General features: G+C 42.5%; 1 protein-coding gene across 1 annotated transcript in view; it reads right to left on the reverse strand.

Moving 5' to 3' along the window:
* The window catches only part of LOC125269540 (NLR family CARD domain-containing protein 3-like), an 82955-nt gene that overhangs the window by 11144 nt on the left and 47108 nt on the right, over positions 1-24703 (reverse strand). The window contains exon 8 of the mRNA XM_048192426.1: positions 8492-8538. Coding sequence (XP_048048383.1) covers positions 8492-8538 — 47 coding nt within the window. The remainder of the gene's footprint in view (positions 1-8491; positions 8539-24703) is intronic.

Here is a 24703-nt window from a genome sequence, read left to right on the forward strand (position 1 = left end):
ATCCGCTCACTTAAAAATAAATAACACTTCTAGTCAATGACTTAATAACCTCAAACAACCTAGATTTTATTCTTCTAAATGAAACATGGCTTGAAGACAGCTGCAGTGCAACAATCCTGAATGAAACAGCCCCTCCTAGCTTTACTTTTATGAGTGTCTGCAGAGCTGTTAGGAGAGGTGGAGGTGTTGCTGCTCTATTTAAAGATGTCTATCAATGCAAGCAAGTGTCATTTGGTGATTACTTGTCTTTCGAATACTTGGGTATTGTGTTAAAAGGTGCTCCTCGCATTCTACTTATAGTTATCTACAGGCCTCCAAAATACTCTCCAGTCTTTGTGGAGGACTTTACAGAACTGTTATCAGCAATTTCCTCTGAGTTTCACTGTTTTGCTATTACTGGGGACTTTAACATCCACATAGAAAATGCAGAATCCAATATGGCAAAAGAAATCATAACTGTTTTGAATACTTTTGATCTGACTCAACATGTACATGGACCTACACACAATCGTGGACACACTATAGATTTAATTATTAGTAAGGGTCTAAACATTTCATCCATTGTCATTAAGGATGTAGCGCTATCTGATCATTTCTGTATTTTCTTTGATTTATTGATCTCTTCGACTGTTGAAGCTAGATCTATCTCGGTCAAAAAGCGATGCTTAAATGAGAATACTAGTGCACTGTTTATGAAGGCTATATCTTTAACACCAAACATATCTGCAGACTCTGTTGATTTTCTCCTTGATTCTTTTAACTTAAAAGTACAGAATGTTATTGATAACATTGCTCCTGTGAAAGTCAGGAAGAAGAGTGGCAGACAAAAAGCACCGTGGAGAAACTCAACAGCAGTGCAAAATATGAAAAGACAATGCAGAAAAGCTGAGCGCATGTGGCGAAAGACAAAACTCGAAATCCATTATCACATCTATAAAGATATTCTTCATGCTTTCAATGTGGAACTAGGCAAAGCTAGACAGACCTTCTTCTCAAATATTGTAAACAAAAACTTAAACAACACCCGCACTCTTTTTGCTACTGTAGAGAGACTAATAAACCCCCCAAGTCAGATTCCCAGTGAAATGCTCTCAGACAGCAAATGCTGTGAGTTTGCTTCCTTCTTCCCTGAGAAAATTAATAATATCAGAAAGGCGATCAGCACATCCTTGAGTTGCACTGGGGTAAAACAGATCAGATCACAACATCAGAAAGCAGCTATTATGCTATTATGTCTGTTTTCGAAGCAATTGATGGTAAAATTTTGGAAGAAACAGTACAGCACCTTAAAACAATCAACCTGCGCCCTTGACACACTTTCCACATCTTTTTTCAAAAGTGTGTTTAACTGTTTAGAAGCAGATCTCCTAGAAGTGGTAAATGCCTCACTTCTCTCTGGGACTTTTCCAAAATCCCTGAAAACTGCAGTTGGCAAGCCCCTCCTGAAAAAGAGCAATCTGGATAACACCATATTGAGCAACTACAGACCAATCTCAAATCTTCCTTTCATGGGCAAGATCATTGAAAAAGTTGTTTTCAATCAGCTGAAGAAGTTGTCAGGGTTCTGTCACTTCTGTCTAGTTTATTTCTTAGTTTTGTGACAGAGCTCTGACACTCCCGTTCTTGTCGTGTTTTTGTGTTAGCGTACGGTCTCGAGTGTTCTCGGGGCCGTGCGCTCTCTTGTCTGCGTGCCTTGTTTCATGTTGGGAGCGTGGCGTTCGGATCCCGGTACTCGTGTCTAGTTTGGTTTTGGTTTCGTGTCCTGTCTTTTATTGTGAGCGCATGGTCGAGTGTTCCTTAACTTGCCATGCGTTCTTGTCTCATGTTTTGTCTCTTGTATTATCATGTTCTGTGTAGCACGCGGTTGTTTCCACCTGCCGCGTGCTTTCATGTTTTGTCTTTTGTGTAGCACGCAGTCTGTGTTTCACGGGCTGCGTGCTCTCATGTTGTCTTGTTTTGTGTGAACACGCAGCTTATGAGTTCTCATAGTTGCGTGTTCATGTCTCGTCTTGTGTAAGCACATGGCTTGTGATTTGTCTTCATTGGCCATGTGCTTTTGTTTGTTGTTTTGTTTGGTGTGAGCACATGGCTTGTCGTGTTTCTTTGTGCCATGTGCTCTCATGTCTATTGTCTTGACCCCGCCCACCTTGTTATCTCATTATTGGTTGATTTGCCCCACCTGTCCTCCCTCATTACCTGCCTTGTTTGCTCTCATATTTATTCTGCTTGTGTTTGCAGTCCTGTGCTGGTTTGTTGTTGTTTTCTTCCTCATGTGTCTAGTTCAAGTCGGTCAAGTCAAGTATAGTCTAAATTCAAGTCTGTTTTCCCCCTTGGGGTAGTTTTTGTTATGTTTTTGTTTTATTTTTATTATTGAATAAAGCCTGCATTCTTGCAATTGAGTCCTTGCTCCTTTCACCACCACCAAACCTGACACAAGTTCTTAAGCTTGAATGGATACTTTGACAACTTTCAATCTGGTTTCCGACCGCATCACAGCACAGAGACGGCACTCATAAAGATAATAAATGATATTCGCCTAAACACAGATTCAGGTAAATTATTAGTGCTGGTTCTACTCGACCTCAGTGCTGCGTTTGACACTGTCGATCACAACATTCTTCTTGACAGGCTGGAAAACTGGGTTGGGCTTTCTGGGATGGTCCTTAAATGGTTCAGGTCATACTTAGAAGGGAGAGGTTATTATGTGAGTATCGGTGACCAAAAGTCTGAGTGGACATCCATGACATGCGGAGTCCCTCAAGGTTCAATTCTTGCACTCCTCCTGTTCAACCTATATATGCTGCCACTGAGCCAAATAATGAGAAAGAACCAAATTGCATATCACAGCTATGCAGATGACACCCAGATTTACCTAGCCCTATCACCTAATGACTACAGCCCCATTGACTCCCTGTGCCAATGCATTGATGAAATTAAAAATTGGATTTGTCTAAACTTCCTTCAGTTAAACAAAGACAAAACTGAAATAATTGCGTTTGGAAACAAAGATGAAGTTCTCAAAGTGAACATGTACCTTCACTCTAGGGGTCAAACAACTAAAAATCAAGTCAGGAATCTTGGTGTGATTTTGGAGTCAGACCTGAGTTTCATTAGCCATGTAAAGACAATAACTAAATCAGCATATTATCATCTCAAAAATATTGCAAGAATTAGATGCTTTGTCTCCAGTCAAGACTTAGAGAAACTTGTTCATGCTTTCATCACCAGCCGGTGAATTATTGTAATGGGCTCCTCACTGGTCTTCCCAAAAAGACCATAAGACAGCTGCAGCTCATACAGAACGCTGCTGCCAGGATTCTGAGCAGAACCCGAAAACATGAACACATCACACCAGTCCTCAGGTCCTTGCACTGGCTTCCAGTTGCATTTAGAATTGATTTTAAAGTACTGTTACTTGTTTATAAATCACTCAATGGTCTAGGACCTCAATACATTGCAGATATGCTCATAGAATATAAACCTAACAGATCACTCAGATCATCAGGATCAAGTCATTTAGAAATACCAAGGGTTCACTCAAAGCAAGAAGAGTCTGCTTTTAGCTGTTACACCAGCCGCAGCTGGAACCAGCTTCCAGAAGAGATCAGGTGTGCTCCAACAGTAGCCACATTCAAATCCAGACTCAAAACACATTTTTTTATCTATGCATTTGATGATTGAGCATTGTGCTATGTCCGAACTGTTTGCACTTTATTTTATACGTATTATCTTTTTATTCTTTTAATTCCTTTTCCTGTTTTTATTTTCATTTTTAATGTATTTTATATCTTTTATGTATCATCTTGTTATTCTGACTTTTAATGCATTTTAAATATTGCTGTCTGGTTGAAAGAGCTGGGAGAATTAGGAAGAAAGTGATTAGGTTAGTATTTGGTAAATTTGGATAAGGGGACAAACCATGGGGAAATTTAAGCTGTAGTGCATGGTTAAGATATCTCTGGATTACAGTCAGGACACTTTCCAAAGGGGGAAATTTCCAAAGGGGAAATTTGAACTGCGTTGCATAGATAAGATATCTCCTGAAGGGGGATTAGGGCTGTGTGGTGCAGTTTGAGGAGTCCTGGCAAAAGGGGAGATTGAAACTGTGTTTATCAGTTTGAAGTGCCTTAACAGGTAGCAGTCCTGTCGTGTGAGGAAGATCCATTCTGATCCGCTGTGATGGATAGATCCGTTTAGATCCACTCTGATGGACAACAACAACAACAACAACAACAACAACAAACTCTCTGAGACTTCCTAGCTCTTCCATCCAGATAGCAAAAAAAAAAAAAAAAAAAAAAAAAAAAATATATATATATATATATATATATATATATATATATATATATATATATATATATATATATATATATATATATATATATATATATATATATATATATATAATTTCACAAAGTAATTTATTCCTGTGATGGCAAAGCTGAATTTTCAGCATCATTACTCCAGTCTTCAGTGTCACATGATCCTTCAGAAATCATTCTAATATGCTGAACTGCTGCTCAAGAAACATTTAATGTGTACAATTGTACTAAATATTTGTGTACAATATTTTTTTTAGGATTATTTGATGAATAGAAAGTTCAAAAGAACAGTGTTTATCTGAAATCTAATCTTTTGTAACATTATAAATGTCTTTACTGCCACTTTTGATCAGTTTTTTTAACAGGGGTGGCCTTAGTGGAGCACTGATTAATTCAAGGGTGGCATCATAAAATCATGCATCGAACACCTTACTCATAAATTGAAGGACAAAGGCCGTACTCTTACATCAAATTTATTTTTATTTGAATAAAATCAAATATAAATAAACAAACATCTCAAACATAAAAATACACCTTCAAGACTTGGCACAATGCACAACAAAAAACATATTATTTACTTACTGTGTAATTAATTACACAAAATTAAAGCTTAATCAAAGGCCACATCTGACCTGTGAGCTAAACTATTACTATTTATAAAGTTTAAACGATATAGACTACTCTTTCATGTCATTACTGCTAGGGCTGCACGATTAATCGCATGAGATTGAAAGCCGGTTCTGTGATTAGTGGTAAATGTCCATCACCTGCTTTCAAATGGAGCGGCACTTAATATACAGAGCCGTAGTTCGCGGACAAGCTACGCAATATCGCGTTCATAATCGCAGATGAATCGCCTTCGATTATGAACGCGATATTGCGTAGCTTGTCCGCGAACTACGGCTCTGTATATTAAGTGCCGCTCCATTTGAAAGCAGGTGATGGACATTTACCACTAATCACAGAACCGGCTTTACTGACGAGGCACGCATGACAATCTCATGCGATTAATCGTGCAGCCCTAATTACTGCATTGGTGATGTGCAAGTCGAATTCAGTGCCTGTCACTTTAAGGCCCTGACGGCCGTGAGGTTTGCTTGATTCTCAAGGTTTAAGCTAAATTGTTGTTGTGCATTGTGCATAAGGATATGTGGATGAAATGAATTATGTTTTCCATGTCATTTGTTAAAATAAATGCTCTAAAGCCTTACAACTCGAAGAAAATCTGTCTTGGATTACAGGAGATACTGTAAGTGTCTTGTAATGATAATTTCTATGATTTTGGCGAGCACAAATAACTATCTCCAGATGTAAATGGTTGCATATCCTATTACTCAAATTCAACTAAACCCACCAGTAGGCTAGACCTTAATTTCACAGCATAGGTATGTTAGCAACACAGGGCTTGAAAACATTGACTGTATAGCCTATAGAACAAACAAAAACGAAACCCTGCGTGGAATTTATCTGGGAATATAGCCTAAGCCTAACTTACTGAAGGTAGGGGCGAGCTATGGCGTGTTTCATTTGGTTAAAATATAATGTAGGCTACATTTTTTTTTCAACAAAATTGCGTCTGCTAATCTGCTAATGATAAATATTTAAATGCTTTTTACAAAAGTAGCCTACAGTTAATGACCTAGCAAATGTCGACTGAGTAGGCAGAATAGGCAGGTAACTTACAGTAGATAAATTAGCCTACATGACGTGATTCAACAGACGTGATACTGGGCTGTGTGTGCGATTAGATATCAAGGCAGATGTGATAGGTAAATATATATCTTTGCGTGCTAGCACAAGTAGTAGTGCTGTAAACTCACATGCTAAAAAACAATAAGCCATGTATCGTTGGTTAGCTTATATCAAACACTTGCTACTTACATTTCTGAGTTCTGGTGTCTGACTGTCCAAGCTCCCGCGCTGATTTAAAGGCAGCAAAGTGCGTCAACAAAGGTTCCGCCTTTGACCACGTTAATGGCCAATCGTAGTGTAGGATTTTGGGGTGGCACCTGGGGTGGCCAATCGAATCTCAGGGGTGGCGTGGGCCACCCCAAGCCACCCCTCTGGCTCCGCCCCTGCTTTTGATTGATTTAATGCATCCTTGCTGAATAAAAGTATTCATTTCTTTAATTTCTTTTCAAAAAAATAAAAATAAAAATTCTTACTGACCCCAAACTTTTGAACGGTAGTGTATAATGCTACAGAAGCTTTGTATTTCAGATAAATGCTGTTCTTTTGAACTTTCTATTCATCAAGGAATCCTGAAAAAAAAGTACACAACTGTTTTCAACATTGAAAATAATCATAAATGTTTCTTGAGCAGCAAATCAGCATATTAGAATGATTTCTGAAGGATCATGTGACACTGAAGACTGGAGTAACGATGCTGAAAATTCAGCTTTGCATCACAGGAATAAATTACTTTGTCAAATATATTTAAATAGTACACAGTTATTTTAAATTGTAATAATATTTCACAATATTGGTGAGCAGATGAAACTTCTTTTAAAAACATTAAAAATCTTAGTGGTTCCAAACTTTTGGACTGTACTGTATATATATATATATATATATATATATATATATAAAAGGGTTGCACGGTGTACCGGTACTACGGTAGTATCGCGATACTAAAGCTTCAAAATACTGGCGATGCCATTGTATTTTTTAAACGGTAGTATCGTCAGTACCGTAAGGAATGTTGTATGTGCGGCAGGTACACTTCAATTGAATTCACTTCTGGAAAAGATTAAATAGTTTGTTTCTAGAAACATCTTTGTGAACACGATTCAGACAAATGCAATTCCATTCATCAATAAGCTATAGCAGGTTTGCACTCGGTTCTTATCAATCATATCAATCGTGATTTTATAATTATAAATGTATTATATGTTTTAATATACATACTGCTCTCCAGTCAGGGTTAGATATTTCAAGATAGGCTGGCAAAAATGCTCCTGATAGTGCGTGACACGAGCAAGAGCGCTGTTTTTGTTTCGTTTCTAAATGAATCTGTTTTTGAACAAATTGGGCGAGTCACTGACTCACTAATCCATTCATTAAGACAGTCATTTGCTTCGTGAATCAACCGTTTTGAACGAATCGGTTGAATGATTCATTGACTTAATCATTAACACTTGCTGCCACCTACTGGCGACTTTAGTCTCCCATCTAAAAGTAGGCCTATTCTATCATTTTTTACCATCTAAAAGTAGATCTATTCTATCATTTTTTTCCGCCAACATTTTTATTTCTATATTCAAATTTTTATATTTGAAACATTAATATCATAACATTATTTATGCAATTGTAATTGAAGTGTAAATGCATAAACGCTACAGCTACATACAGCTTCTGTGCAGTGCTAAGATGAATTTTGTTTACAATGATTCATTTGATTGGTAATAAAAGCCTGTTATTCATTCTCATTAATGAAGTATTCAGAGAAAATCTGGTCTGTTTTCATGTTTTTATGAAAGTTTGGTTCATTTTGTATACTGCATGGTATCGCGATACTACTTGGTATCGTGACACTTCAGCTGGTATAGTATCGTAAGACATTTTTATGGTATCGTGACAACCCTAATATATATATATATATATATATATATATATATATACACACACACACACACACAAATCTAACTGGCTGCTTTGTATTGTTTTGTTGTACATGTATTTGTATTTTGCATTTAATGTCTCAACTGTAAATATTGTAATTGTCTGTTTGCATAAAAAAATAATAATATTATAACCTTATTATAAAACTTATTTATCTGTAATTTATATGTAAGTAGCTTACAAACCAATTCATATAATACAATACAGCACAAGAGTAACCCGGGACGTGATGTCTGACGCAGGATGTTGGAGTATCGTAAGATTAGACTAGTGACTGTTAGACTATTAGATTAGTGTCAGCAAAATATGGGACAAATCACATCCTGTACTGATTTGATACGGGACGCATCATTTAACCTTTAAATCCTGTATTTTACGGGATGATGATGATGGCATTGTGTCAACCCTACGATAGCAGTGATCATTACTGAGGACGCTCAGGGTTTGTGGGATATTGTAAAACATTAATCCATTTCTTTGTGATTTGCTGTAATCACAGACTGTGTGTGTGCGTGTGTGTGTGTGTGTGTGTGTGTGTCTGTACTTACATTTGCGTAGTCCTGCTGTAATCCTGATCTCTCCTCCATGATCCACACTAGAAAACACAGTGTCACATTCATACACAGACACAAGTAAACCTTTAGATTTCTGAGGACATTTCAGAATTTTCTATTAAAATTCATCAAAATGATAGTGAATAAATGATGTGGAATTAAATGGAAATGTCCTAACAGTAACACTTTAGATGCTGGAACAAAAAACTTTCAGGTCACAGCATCAGAAGTGGAAACTTTGATCAAGTCGAGGCTCTGTAATGCTGGAGACTGTGATGATGAAAGAGGAGAAGATCCAGAAGATCGGAGATCATGAGGAGATCTACTGATGTGTCTGAGAGGATTGATTTATGCTCTATTTAATGTGTTCTGATGCAGTTAGAATTGATCATTGTTCTGATTCATAAAACATTTCATCATATTGTACCATCAGTAAGATCGTAACCTTGAGGACTAGACTCATTTAAAGTAGTCTAATCGTCCAGTTTTAGCCAGGTTTCTGTCAAACACAGCACATCTTTATTGTCTGTGATAATATAATTTACAATAAGTGCTTTTGAAGAAAGGGATCTAATATTTAACAACCCAAGCTTTATCATTTGTTTATCATTATTATCTCTATTTTTTATTTGTTGAACATCAATTAATTTTTTACCCTTAAATGGGTTTGGAAGATTTTTGTTTTTACTGGTTCGGGGTACAGACACAGTCTCTATGTGATAACATCTAGGTGGAAGAGTTTCTATGTGTTGGGATTTATCTGACTTCAAATTACTTCTCCTGACATTGTACTTGCGAGTTCACACATCTCTTTAATGTTAATTTTTGTGATCTCCGACTGTATTTACGATTAGCATCAGCCAGCACTTTTAAATTTGCTTTGATGTCAGGTGCTCTGGCTCCCGGCAAACATGTGACTATGGTGGCTGGTGTCTCTATTTTCACGTTCCGTGTAATAGAATCATCAATAACTAGGGACTTTCAACAGGATTCTCAGTGGGTGCATCACTGAGTGGGGAGAACCTGTTTGATGTTCTTACCGGAACGGAAGAGTGGTGTTTTCCGCGGCTAGGCCGCCTCACTGTTACTCAAGTGCCCTTTAATCCTCGATTAAAGTTTGGATGCGTGTCTCTAATTCTGAGATTCATTCTGTCAGCCTGACTATTTCCCTACATTTATGACATGTGAATCCCTCGTCGCTGACAGAGAGAGCTATACTGAACATGTGACAAACTGAACATGTGCCTCCACAACTAAGATGTTCACTTTTTTTTTTCCATGAGGCTGTACCACTCGTTTTACACTTCATGTTTGTGTCTTTAATGATAAATAAGTTCATGATAACAAGAATGAAGAGAGTAATTTCCACTAACTATTAGACAAAATTCACTTTTATGTTGTTCTAGATCATAATCATGTGTCTGCAGTGTGTAAATAACAACCATCCTATTGTGGTAAAAATCCATCCACTCAGTTCATTATTTTCCCCATAGATTAGTACATTACATGTGCTGTAATGTGATGTCACACTGGAACAGGTCAAAACATTACTATTTTTAAAGCTTTAAGTCTCTTATGCTCATCAAGCCTGCATTTATTTGATCAAAATACAGAAAACACAGTTATATTGTAAAATATTACTACAACTTAAAAAAATGATTTTCTATTTTAATATACTTTTTTTTAGTTTGGGGGCAATCATTTTCTTTCTTATTTTTGTTGAAGAAATGAATACTTTTATTCAGAGAAGGATGTGCTAAATTGATAAAAAAAGTAATAGTAAATACTTATAAAAGAATTTCTATTTTGAATAAATGCTGTTCTTTTTAACTTTTTATTCATCAATCAATCCTGAAAAAAGTATCACAAGTTCCAAATAAATCTAAAGCAGCACACCTGTTTCCATCATTGATAATCATAAATGTTTCTTGAGCAGCAAATCATCAAATCATAATGATTTCTGAAGGATCATGTGACACTGAAGACTGGAGTAATGATGCTGAAAATTCAGCTTTGATCACAGGAATAAATTATTTTAAAATATCTTAGAAAATTATTATTATTATTATTATTATTAAAAAACAAATCAGAATTTTTGATCAAATAAATGCAGGATTGATTAGCATAAAATACTTTTTCAAAGAACATAAAAAATAGTAATGTCTAGATTTTTGGCCTGTACTGTACATACTAATATATATATATATATATATATATATATATATATATATATATATATATATATATATATATATATATATATATATATCAAGGATTTTTTGCATATTTGTATGAGGGGTGAATTCAACACTGAGAGGAGAACTAACGTGTATACGCACGGCAGTCATCTGGCCAAAATCCCATAGTATTCAGGCGTCAGACGTAAGATATGAGACGTTAGACGTCACGGTCAAGTGTCGGAGCTGTGCTCAAAGTGCGCGGCGGCGATGGCGGAGACATAGTTGAGGAAGTATATTTTTTACTTTGCGTCTGGATAACGTACGTGTGGATAAACACCTGGATAACGTACGTGTGGATAAACGCCTGGATAACGTATGTGTGGATAAATGCCTGGATAACGTACGTGTGGATAAACACCTGGATAATGTACGTGTGGACTAACATCTGGATAATGCATGTGTGGATAACATTATAATGATATTTTAGCTTTATTCCTATTTTGCCCAAAGGAAGCTTTAATTAAGGTGTAAATGTTCATAAGTTGGAGGAAGCATTACAAATCCATCTCCCTGATTGAAGCTTGGCCATTCCTCCGGCCACCTCTGTTGCGCAAGCACCGCATTAACTGCTGACTTTTCTCCGTTTAAAGGACACACCGGCCATTCCAGCTGAACTATAGGTTTTCACCTCTTAATATGGAAAATAAGAATAATAATAATAAGAATAATAAAATAACAAGCCCAAAAATGCATATAACACTCTAAAAACTGCTGGGTTAAATATGGACAAAACCAGGGATTGGGTTGTTTTTACCCAGCCATTTTTTTCAACCAATTTTGGATTTATTTTTTTAGCCAGCAATATAGTAATATAGTAAAAGGCATGTTTTTGCTCACTCCCAAATAGGGGCAAATTTGTGGGGTATTTTAAGCTGAAACTTGACCAGACCAGAGACTTATATTACATCATGTGAAAGAGGGCATAATAGGTGCCTTTTAACCCAACCTGCTGGGTTTGTCCATATTTTACCCAGCTTGGGTTGTTTTTAACCCAGCATTTTTTAGAGTGAAGTGTCCATGGTAACACTGCAACTGCGCGCTTGGCTTGAAGCAGCTAAACAAATAAAACACAACAGAGACAAGCTCGATGGTCAAACATGTTTTTTTTGTTGTTGTTTGTTTGTTTTAAGCCCCGTTTACTTAGAAAAATAATGTAAAAGTGCTGCAATGGCATAAAAAACCTTAAGGTTAGCACAAACAAAATAAACAAATATATTGCATGGTTATACACGTTCGTTTGAGATGTGTTGCATTAACTATTATTAGTAGACATTTATTTGTTCTCATGTGCTTGCATTCGATTTGTCTAATGCACTAAATTGAATTATTATATTTAAGCTTTAGTTATATTTTAGGTGATGTTGCTGGGTAAATGAATTAAGAACAGTGCTCAGTCATAAAAAAACAAAACAATGTTGTGTGTGCATGTGAGGCGCCGGCGTGATCACTTACGTTTTCTTATAAAAGCGGGGGAAAATTAAAATACTCAGACATTTATGATCACATTTATGTAACACATTTCGAATCTGTGAAGGGTTAAATATTTTTGTACACTCACAATAAAAAGAAAAAATTGCCTGTAAAATAAAGAAAACAAAACAAATTTCCTTTCTGTGGACTTCTCAAAAATGAACTGAAACTCAGCATATATGGCTTAATCTATTACTTGTTGCATTTTGTTCCTTTCATTTTGTTAATATGTTTATTATTTAGGTAAAATAAATTTTGCACATAAGTTATTTATTCCTTTTATAGGATTTAATCCTGAAGGATTTAAGTGCCTGAAGATGATGATGATGAATCCTCATGTTCTGTTGTTTATTCTGCTATTTGTTCATGTAGGCTAAAACTAATTAACCTGTTAGCCAGCACCCCCGCTTTTGGAAAATCCCAAAAAATGACATACCCAAACTAAAACAGATACAGTTCATGAACCCTTTGCACTAAAAGCATAAGTAAGGTCTCATTTGAAAGCAGACACTTTGCAGTTTATGGTAAACTCATAATTAATTATTGTCACAATGAAGAAAATAGTTAAAAATAGCTTTGAAATTTTCAAAAGTTATTAGAAATGTATTTTTATGAAATATATTTATGAAAATAAAAGTGAAGTTGGCCTTGTGGCAATCTAGAAATGCACTGCAGCTAAAGCCACATGTCTGACCATGTTATATTTCAAATCTGAAGATGATAGGTTTAAAACTCTGAGTTTTATTACATGTTTTTCAAGACCATGTCATGAGACTTTAAAGGACTCTAAAATGTTAACTGATGTTTATTGTCATCTATTCAAGGGTATTGTCTATATTGTGTTTGTGGTGTTAACTGCCCCATTCAGTTTCAGTCTCCCCTGAACACATTCACACATCTCCAGCCTGCTTATGGCTCTTATTCTTTTCTTTTGTCTCAATTATAATTACTGATGTTCTATTCAAGATGATTTAATCCCTCATTTCATTCACCAAACTTCTCACTTCACCTTCTTTCAAACTGTATCTAATGCCCTTCTTGGAAAAAAAAGAGAGAAAAAAGTGAGCTTTACGATTCAAAATTATTTATTTACATTAGCTCAGAACAGGTGCATCTCTGGGTTTGTTAGCATATTAGCTTAGCACACCAACAAAACACGACAATTTATAAGATTAAAGCCACGTTTTTGCTCCAAACTTACTAGTCGATTGTTTTAAATAACCTTCTGTGACGTGGTGTGGCTTTGGATCAAAAATCAGACAGAAAATATATAATTTTAGGCTTTTCTGCACAATGAGAAAAGCTATCTCGATTAGCATTGCATTATAAATATAATCCCAGCTAACCAAAATACGTGACTGTTACGTAACTGCAACGTAATTTGGTGACCAAACTTTCGTCGTGGCAACCGGAAAAGTGAAAGGTGCCTATACGTCGCTACAACGTAACTTTGTGACGTTGCCAGTTAGTAACTGTGACGTCGTGGCAACGTTGTGTATTATAAGTTGTGTGTTGGTAATCAGTTGGTAATTTTTATATTTATTTTATTTTTCTATGGGCGGACATGCAGTAGTTTAACCTAATTTATGTCCTCATTTGCCCAAACTAATTTAAAGGCTATTCCAACAGCTGTGAACGATGAATGCAGACTCAAAATGAATTCAATTCATTTATTTTGAAAAACACACAGAACATGAACAAAACTCCAAATAAAAATAATATAATACACTCAAACTATAAATAAAAATGTAGCCTACAGCGAAACATAAAATAAAAGCATTCAAGACGTTTTGCACTCAGTATCATTAAAAGCATATGCTATGCTAGCGTAACATTTTGCTAAAACATATTTCAGACGATCAAGGAAAGATACCATATAATCACAGAGGTAAAAATATTAACAAATATACTTAAAGTAGACTGTGGGTAATGTTACTTAACCAATCTGACGCAGTTGTTGAACTTTATTGCTATAAAACTGACGATAAACATGGAGAAATGTCGACGCTGTCCTCTCTAGCAGCTTGAATGTTTTCCGGTTGCCATGGCAACTCTAACGGCCACCAGCACTAACGTAAACATAACAATAAGAAAAGGTTTTGCGTCTTTCCAAAGTTAACTTTATACATTTTTATAAAAGCCATTTATTCGTTGTCAACTCGGAAAAATAAATTCTTCTCTCAGAAAAATTAACTTTACTCTCTTGTCAACATACTGTGGGCGTGCGCGCACTCCATTTGTGAAGGCACGCGCTGTATGTCACATCACTATATATAAAAAGCAGTCATCCATACTCTGACTTGGTGAAAAGAAACATTTTTTTTTTCTTAAGGGACATTTCAGTCTTGTGTCTGACGTTTAATTACACATTTTAAATTGCAAATTCTGGTAATAATAACATATAAAGAATGTGTAAATGATGGTAATGAAATTACGAGCACATGACGTTGCTGTTACGTTGCCAGTAAGTCATGGAATGACCAATATATTACGAATAGAGTACGTATCTGGAACGTCCTTGGTTTTCTTATAACGTTAGGAGAACGTACTGACGACGTTGTGATATGGTAATTTGATGGTAATAATATTACGGGCATACAACGTTGTAGTTACGTTACTAGTAAGTCATGGAATTACCAATATATTACGAACAGAGGACGTATCTGGAACGTTCTTGGTAATCTTATAACGTTAGGAGAACGTACTGACGACGTTGTGAGATGGTAATCTGAAGGTAATGAAATTACTGGCATGCGACGTCATAGTTACGTTGTCAGTTGGTAAGTCATGACATTACCAAAAAGTACGAATACATTACATAACTGTTACGTCGTGTGTTAGCTGGGATCTACTATTATGAATACCTGACATGGCGTGAAGAACACAGATAAACCACATATCGTCACAATCGTGTATTTATTACTTTCAAAAGTGACGTTCTGTATGTTTATATCAGTGATTATAGCGATGTCTGGTAGCCTCTGTTAGTTCCGTGTATGTCACATGATTAAACCCCTGGGATTGTAATTGTATCCATTGTAATTTCGTTTAATTCTAATTTTATTTTACCTTGTCAGTTAATGAAAAGATAATGATCTCGTCCGTTGAAAGTCAAGGGGGAAAAACAAACTGACATTGACAAGGCAACATTTCTAGTTTTCGTTTAGGTTTAAGTTTTTTTAACTAGTATTTATTTTTTCTTATATTCAGGTTTATTTCGATGAGCATAAATGTTTTAATAGTTTTAGTTTTTGTTAGTTAAGTATAATAACCCTGCCTGGGAAAAACAGTACAGTCAGTTTTCCAGCTGTTTAAGCCATGAATATTGACAAATATTCAGAAACTTTTTATTGCCGTCTGGGCAATAATCTCAGGCAGGGAGTCTCAGACTTATCAAAGCCAAATACAGTTATTGATGCTCAGGAAGCTAACAGCGATTTCTTAACAATCAGCATTTCATCTGAAAGAGGTTCACCTGAAAATGTTGTCCAATGATGCTGACATATGTGTAATGCTTATTGTCACAGACACGTCAGGTTCCAACATCACCCAATCACAGCGCGCACCTTCTCCAGAGTACTGATCACCGCCACCTGCACCTCATCACTCAACTCATCAACAGCACTATAAAGCACACACGCACACAGCACTCCACGTCCGGTCTCGTTCGCATACCCTCATTGTTATGCTTACCTCAAGGACTCCTCTTCGTATACTCACCTGTCTCCAGCGTGTCTCTTCTCTCTGTGTGCCTCGTCTGCTGTGTGGGTGTGTTCCAGTCAGCTCCCAAGTTCTCCAGCGATCTCCAAGCTCCAGCGTGTATCTACCTGCAAAAGAAAGGACAGTAAATATACCTCGTACTACCTGCTCAAGTCTATCTACAACCAGTTCACTCACCTGTGTGTTTCCATCTGCTCTAATGTGGTCAAATAAACAACCATTACCTGTTACATCTGTGTCTGTCTCCTGTATACCGTAACAGAAGACCGGACCAACACCGCAGACCCAGTATGAGCCAGCCCGACCCCTTTCAGGAACTGGTGGATGCGCTTCGGCGCACTTTGGCCAGCAATCCACCACCGCCATCTCCAGTCACTGTCCCTTCACCTGCACCAGCACCAGCACCAGCGAACACCACAGCCATTGTCAACAGTCCTCCTTCATTGCCGCCGTACGCCAGTCCCATGGCCAAACCGGCGCCCTTCTCAGGATCGGCGGAGGATTGCAGCGGATTCCTGCTGCAATGCACACTGGTCCTGGAGATGCAGCCGCACCTGTACCCGAGTGACACTTCAAAGATAGCGTTCATCATCTCTCAGCTCAGCGGCAAAGCATTGAAGTGGGCCGATTCCATCTGGTCCCAGCGGGGCGCTGTAACCCAATCCTACTCGCCGTTTATTTCCCACTTCCGGGAAGTGTTCGGGAAACCGATCACGGACTCTTCAGCTGGTGAGAAGCTTTATAATTTAAGACAAGGATCAATGTCCATTTACGATTATGCTTTGCAATTCAGAACGCTTGCAGCACTCAGCGGATGGAATGAACAAGCCCTGATAACAACTTATCGTCAAGGATTAGAACCTCGGGTGCGGCTGCAACTCGCTGCATGCGAGGACTCCATCGGCCTTGAAAAGTTCATCCAGCTCTCCATCCGCTGCGCCACTCGCATGCAAGTGTGCCTCCAAGAGCACCAGGACCAGTCTCTCTCCAACGTGCTACTCTGCCGATCCGAACCCGTCAGCACCCCAGAACCAGCCCAGGAACCCATGGAAGTAGAAAACTCTCGTCTATCCTCTGAAGAACGCCGTCACCGGCTGACCCTTCATCTCTGTCTCTATTGTGGTGAACCGGGGCATGTGATTGCCGCATGCCCCACACGACCGCCGCAACCCCTGGTGAGTGCTATTATCCCTGATACTCGTAAAATGAAACCACTCACTACTGTCGTCAATCTTACTGCCGCCAATGTCTCTCTTACAGTGGTCACGCTCATCGACTCGGGGTCCGCCGGCAACTTCGTCTCCGGTGCCATCTGTCGCCAACTACGTATCAAGACCACTTCGTCTCCGACCATCTACAAGATCTGCTCAATAACTAACAGACCCCTGAGCCGTAAGCGCGTCCGCACAGTGGCTGGACCAGTAACCCTTCAAGTTGGATTACTTCACCAAGAAGAGGCTCATCTGCTGGTTCTGGAGGACTCCACCGCTGACGTGGTTCTGGGGCGCCCCTGGTTGGAGCAGCACAACCCTACCATCTCCTGGAAGACGGGCGAAATGAAGTGGGGCGACACTTGCTTCACTCGCTGTCTGGCTGAACTGCCTGTTCCACCATCTCCATCACCTGACCTCTCTCTCTGCGCCACGTCCATCGAAAGTCCAGTCGAACAACGCTCTGTCGACATCCCCAAGTGTTACGCCCCCTTCAGCGATGTCTTCTGCCCGCAACGGGCTTCCAAGCTGCCTCCACACCGGCCATGGGACTGTGCCATCGACCTGCTTCCAGGTGAACCAGTGCCAAAGGGTAAGATATACCCTCTTTCCATCCTGGAGGAGAAGGCCATGGAGGATTACATCAAGGAAGCCCTCGCCCAAGGTTACATCAGGCCGTCTACTTTCCCTGCTGCTTCCAGTTTCTTCTTCGTGGCCAAAAAGGACAGAGGCTTGCGGCCATGCATTGATTATCGCTCACTCAATAAGATAACAGTCAAGTTCAGGTATCCCCTTCCTCTCGTCCCAGCGGCCCTGGAACATCTCCGTGGTGCCACTGTGTTTACGAAGCTGGACCTCCGCAGTGCGTACAACCTCATCCGGATACGTGAGGGGGACGAGTGGAAGACCGCCTTCATCACCCCTACTGGCCACTACGAATACCTGGTTATGCCATATGGACTGGTCAACGCCCCCTCCGTATTCCAGGATTTCATTCATGAGGTGCTCCGGGAGTTTCTCCACCGCTTTGTCCTAGTCTACATCGACGACATACTCATATACTCCCGGAGCCAGGCCGAACATCGCCAACACGTTGCGGAGGTCCTCAACTGTCTTCGTCAATACCACCTGTTCCTCAAGGCAGAGAAGTGCTCATTCCACCAACCTTCCGTCTCTTTCCTGGGTTACAACATAGACCACAGTGGCATCCGGATGGACGAGAGGAAGGTGGAATCCATTACTAACTGGCCAGAACCCACCACCATAAAAGAACTCCAGCGCTTCCTCGGATTCTCCAACTTTCACAGACGATTCATCAAAGGTTACAGTTCCATCGCCCATCCACTCACCAGCCTGCTCCGTAATAAGCCCAAGTCTCTGTCCTGGAACCCGGCAGCCACCAACGCCTTTAACCAATTCAAAGAAGCCTTTACCACCGCTCCCTTACTCGTACATCCAGACCCAGAGAAACAATTCGTCGTCGAAGTGGACGCCTCAACAACTGGAGTGGGAGCGGTGTTGTCACAGCAGCAGGGGACGCCAAGTAGACTCCATCCATGTGCCTTCTTCTCCCGCAAGCTCAGCCCGGCGGAAGTCAACTACTCCATCGGTGACAGGGAACTTCTTGCGGTCAAGCTTGCCTTGGAAGAGTGGAGGCATTGGCTGGAGGGAGCCAAGCACGCGTTCCTGGTACTGACGGACCATAAAAACCTTGAATATCTTTGGTCAGCAAAGAGATTGAACCCTAGACAAGCTCGCTGGGCCATGTTCTTCTCCCACTTTAATTACACCATCTCCTATCGCCCTGGTACCAAAAACGTAAAGGCAGACGCTCTCTCCCGTCTACATGCTCCGGAGGAAAAGACTGAAGAACCTGAACCCATCATCCCGAGCTCTCTCATTGTGAGTCCTATTACCTGGTCAGAAGAGACCATCCCCTCCTCCAATGCCTCCACGAACCCTCCGCCGGGCTGTCCACCTGGCTTGCTATACCTTCCACGGACACGACGCACTCCCACCATTCACTCGGCTCACTTGGCACTGGTCACCCGGGGGTCAATGAGACCCTCTCGTTGCTAAAAGAACGCTTCTGGTGGCCAGGGATGGCTTCGGATGTCAGAAGGTACATGCAGGGCTGTCGGGAGTGTGCCATCTCCAAGTCTCCTCGTCATCTGCCAGCTGGGAAACTCCTTCCGCTGCCCGTTCCAGATCGCCCATGGTCACACCTAGGAGTGGACTTCATTACTGATCTCCCTGTCTCAGAAGGAAATACCACCATCCTAGTTGTTGTGGATCGCTTCTCAAAATCATGCCATCTAATACCACTTCCAGGATTACCAACTGCAATGGAGACCGCCGAAATACTCTTCAACCAAGTCTTCAGATACTTCGGAATACCAGAAGATATAGTCTCCGACCGAGGGCCCCAGTTCATATCCAGAGTATGGAAGTCCTTCTACTCCCTCCTAGGTGTGGCCGTCAGCCTGACTTCCGGATACCACCCACAGTCGAACGGGCAGACGGAAAGGAAGGTACAGGAGATTGGCCGCTTCCTCCGTACCTTCTGTCATGACCACCAGGACTCTTGGAACCAGTTCCTGGGTTGGGCCGAGTACGCCCAAAACTCTCTCCGGCAGTCAACCACAGGGCTTACACCGTTCCAGTGCGTACTCGGCTACCAACCCCCACTGTTCCCCTGGGATGGGGAACCCTCCAACGTTCCGGCAGTGGATTACTGGTTCCGAGAGAGCGAGAGGATTTGGGACTCAGCACACCATCAACTGCAACGAGCCCTGCGCAGACGCAGGATGGTAGCCGACCTCCGACGTTCCAACACCCCAGTCTTCCAGCCTGGTCAGATGGTTTGGCTATCCACCCGAAACATCAGACTGCGTCTGCCCTGCAGAAAGCTGAGTCCCAGGTTCATTGGCCCATTCCCCATCGTCAAGCAGGTCAACCCAGTCACCTATCAACTCCGTCTTCTACAAGGGTATCGTATACACCCCACTTTCCACGTGTCACTGCTGAAAGCTCACCACCCTTCTGTTCTTCCCACAGGACCTGACGTGGCTCCCGCCGAACCCCCCCCTTCCACTCATCCTGGAGGACGGAGCTGCGTATGAGGTTCGTGATATCTTGGACTCCCGACGTCGTGGTGGTCAGCTGGAATATCTTGTGGATTGGGAAGGATACGGCCCCGAGGAACGCTCCTGGGTCCCAAAGAACGACATCTTAGACCCCAGCTTACTCCAGACCTTCCACGACAGTCACCCTGAGAAACCGGCACCGCGGGGAAGAGGACGACCACCACGGCGTCGGGGTCCTCGGCCCTCTGGAGTGGGCCGTGGAGGGGGGGGGTACTGTCACAGACACGTCAGGTTCCAACATCACCCAATCACAGCGCGCACCTTCTCCAGAGTACTGATCACCGCCACCTGCACCTCATCACTCAACTCATCAACAGCACTATAAAGCACACACGCACACAGCACTCCACATCCGGTCTCGTTCGCATACCCTCATTGTTATGCTTACCTCAAGGACTCCTCTTCGTATACTCACCTGTCTCCAGCGTGTCTCTTCCCTCTGTGTGCCTCGTCTGCTGTGTGGGTGTGTTCCAGTCAGCTCCCAAGTTCTCCAGCGATCTCCAAGCTCCAGCGTGTATCTACATGCAAAAGAAAGGACAGTAAATATACCTCATACTACCTGCTCAAGTCTATCTACAACCAGTTCACTCACCTGTGTGTTTCCATCTGCTCTACTGTGGTCAAATAAACAACCATTACCTGTTACATCTGTGTCTGTCTCCTGTATACCGTAACACTTATCCCAAGAATAATTATTTTTATTTATTCTAATATGCTGCCTTAACTAATATGACAGTTTGTTCTATGTATTCCTTTTTTTCCAGTATTATATAGGCTATTATAATTTCTATTAAAATATTACATGATTAAAGTGTTTGATAATAGGCCATAGCTTGCACTCTGAATTAATCTTTTAATTTCGAATTTGATCTTTTAATTTAACTGTCTTTAATGCATCAAGCATTTTTTGTTTTATAAAAGATTTCTATGGGGGACAAAACTCTGAAACAACATATTTTACTTGGATAATGCTGTCATTACCTTAGCAGTAGTGTTTATGACAGGATAAATGTGTTGATTAGTGGTCTCTGGTTGTCATTTTAGGACATTAAGCCCAGGCATTTTCAAGTTAAGCAATAGCACATCTTTTAATGTCAGTTATTGATTGGCTAATAAGTTCCCTTTCGGTCGGCCACGTTGGACGTACGTCAGTAGTGACCGACGAATTGGTATATCGCTAGAGAGCCCCTATCAGCTTCGAGAGAACTAAAACAAGCCAATGAACAGTGGCGTGTGATATTTGTATAATGCGCACTGCCCCTAACAGGTGGATATAAATAGGAAGCAGATGCAATCGCACTCTGTCTTTCGCTTCGCAGCCAATCTTTGGTGTCCTACAGCTGACCGAACTTCAAACAAGTCTGAAGATTAAAAGAAGACAGCCTTACCGTGTTGGAGTCATGACACTGCAGCGAGTCCGAGAGCTTCAGGGGCCGGGTGACAGCAGGGTGACTTGAGGATCACGGTGAGGGCTTCCCCACCGAGCGCTGCTCCGCAGGCCCCTGCCGCCTCTTCAGCACCGCAGCCAGTGGTGTTACCAACGTGCCGCACCAGGCCCTCCTCTGAGCATCCGGTGCTGTCCTTTCGGTGTGCCTGCAGAGGATCAGATGTCGATCACAGCATCAGAAGGTGAGCAGGAGTCCTCAGGAGAGGAAGACTCGGCTGTGCTGCCGCCCCAAGGGGCCGCAGCTGTGTCTGAGTCGGATCCTGAGTTGACGGCTGTGCTTTCCCGGGCGGCCGAGAAGGTCGGGCTCGCATGGAACCCTCCACCATGTCCCGGTCCGTCTCGGCTCAACGATTGGTACCTCGGAGCGGGCTGCGCTGGTCCTCAGCGTCCCACTCCGATGCCTTTCTTTCCGGAAGTGCACGATGAGGTGACCAATTCCTGGCGGACGCCGTATAGTGTTCTCTCGAAACCAGGTCCATCATCCGCCTTCACTACCCTGGACGGCGGAGAGGCTAAGGGCTACACGGGGATCCCCCCAGTTGAGCGGTCTGTAGCAATGCAGCTGCGTCCCCCGGTGTTCAGGGGTGTCCACTACACTCAGGTGTCACTGGACAGTGCACCTGTTCTCCGGGCGGAGATTGCTGTCCTCCTGGTGAAGGATGCAATCGAGCCGGTCCCTCCAGCCGATATGAAGTCAGGGTTTTACAGTCCCTACTTCATTGTACCGAAGAAAGGAGGTGGGTTACGGCCAATCCTGGATCTGCGAGTCCTGAATCAGTCCCTGCACAGGCTGCCATTCAAGTTGCTCACGCAAAAACGCATTTTTGAATGCATCCGTCCCTGGGATTGGTTTGCAGTGATAGACCTAAAGGATGCATACTTTCTTGTCTCGATATTACCCCATCATAGACCTTTCTACAGTTTGCGTTCGAGGGTCGAGCATATCAGTACAAAGTCCTGCCCTTCGGGCTGGCCCTGTCCCCCCGCGTCTTTACGAAGGTTGCACAAGGCGTTCGGATTCTCAACTATCTCGACGACTGGCTCATTCTGGTCAGCTCGCGAGAGCAGTTATGCGAACACAGGGACATGGTGTTGGCACACCTCAGCCGGTTGGGTCTTCGGGTCAACTGGGACAAGAGCAAACTCTCCCCCGGGCAGAGGATCTCTTATCTCGGTATGGAACTGGACTCGGTCGCCCAGACTGCGCGCCTCACCGAGGAGCACGTCCAGTCAGTGTTGAACTGCCTGAGTACGCTCAAGTGCAGGACAGCGGCTCCACTGAAACTGTTTCAGAGACTCCTGGGGCATATGGCATCCGCTGCCGCAGTCACGCCGCTCAGATTGCTTCATATGAGGCCGCTTCAACACTGGCTCCACGGCCGGGTCCCGAGATGGGCGTGGCAACGCAGCACGTTCCATGTTCCTGTGACACCGAGCTGCCGCCGTTCTCTCACCCAATGGTCAGACCCCTCGTTCCTGCGGGCAGGCGTTCCCCTCGAACAGGTGTCCAGGCATGCTGTAGTACACACGGATGCCTCGACCTTGGGGTGGGGTGCCACGTACAACGGGCATGCAGCTTCAGGTCTGTGGACGGGGCCTCAGCTGCAGTGGCATATCAATTGCCTCGAGTGGCGGGCAGTTCGTCTTGCGCTGGGCCGCTTCAAGGAGCTGCTGACAGGCAAGCACATTCTAGTCCGTTCAGACAACATCGCGACCGTGGCGTACATCAACCATCAGGGTGGTCTACGCTCCCGTCGCATGTCGCAACTCGCCCGTCATCTCTTGTTATGGAGTCAGAAGCATCTGGTCGCTTCGTGCCATCCATGTCCCAGGTGTGCTCAACCGTGCAGCCGACAAGCTCTCACGGCAGCCTCCACTTGCGGGCGAATGAAGACTCCATCCCCAGGTGGTCCAGCTGATATTGCGGCACTTTGGCGAGGCTCAGATAGATCTGTTCGCCTCCCAGGAGACTGCCCATTGCCAGTGGTTCTATTCCCTGTCCGCAGGCACTCTTGGCACGGATGCCCTGGCACACAGCTGGCCCTGGGGCCTTTGCAAATATGCATTCCCCCCAGTGAGCCTTGTTGCACAGCTCTTGTGCAAAGTCAGGGAGGACGAGGAGCAGGTCTTGCTGGTGGCCCCGTATTGGCCCCCCCCCCCGGACCTGGTTTTCGGACCTGATGCTCCTCGCAACAGTCCCTCCTTGGCCCATTCCTCTGAGGAAGGATCTTCTGACTCAGAGAGGGGGCACCCTTTGGCACCTGCGTCCCGACCTGTGGAACCTCCACGTTTGGTCCCTGGACGGGATGCGGAGGTTCTAAGTGATCTCCTGCAAGCGGTTGTAGACACTATCACTTCCGCTAGAGCTCCTTCTACTAGAAACCTCTATGCGTTGAAGTGGAACCTGTTCGTTGAATGGTGTTCCTCTCACCGAGAGGACCCCCGATCTTGCTCGGTCAGATCTGTGCTTTCCTTCCTGCAAGAGGGCTTGGAGCGAAGGCTGTCTCCCTCCACCCTCAAGGTGTATGTTGCCGCCATTGCCGCACATCACGATGCAGTCGATGGGAAGTCCTTAGGGAAGCACGATCTGATCGTCAGGTTCCTGAGGGGGGCAAGGAGACTGAATCCTCCTCGCCCTCCCTCCATACCCTCTTGGGATCTCACCTTAGTTCTTACATCTCTTCGGCGTCATCCCTTCGAGCCTTTGCAGTCAGTCGAGTTAAAAGTACTGTCCCTTAAGACTGTCCTCCTGGTTGCATTGGCTTCGCTCAAGAGGGTAGGGGACCTGCACACATTTTCGGTCGACGAATCGTGCCTGGAATTCGGGCCTGGGGATTCTCACGTCATCCTGAGACCCCGGCCCGGATATGTGCCCAAAGTTCCTACCACTCCCTTCAGAGATCAGGTAGTGAACCTGCAAGCGCTGTCCTCGGAGGAGGCAGACCCAGCCCTAGCTTTGCTCTGTCCAGTTC

This window comes from Megalobrama amblycephala, linkage group LG6 (genome assembly GCF_018812025.1).
Source record: "Megalobrama amblycephala isolate DHTTF-2021 linkage group LG6, ASM1881202v1, whole genome shotgun sequence".
Classification (NCBI taxonomy): Eukaryota; Metazoa; Chordata; class Actinopteri; order Cypriniformes; family Xenocyprididae; genus Megalobrama; species Megalobrama amblycephala.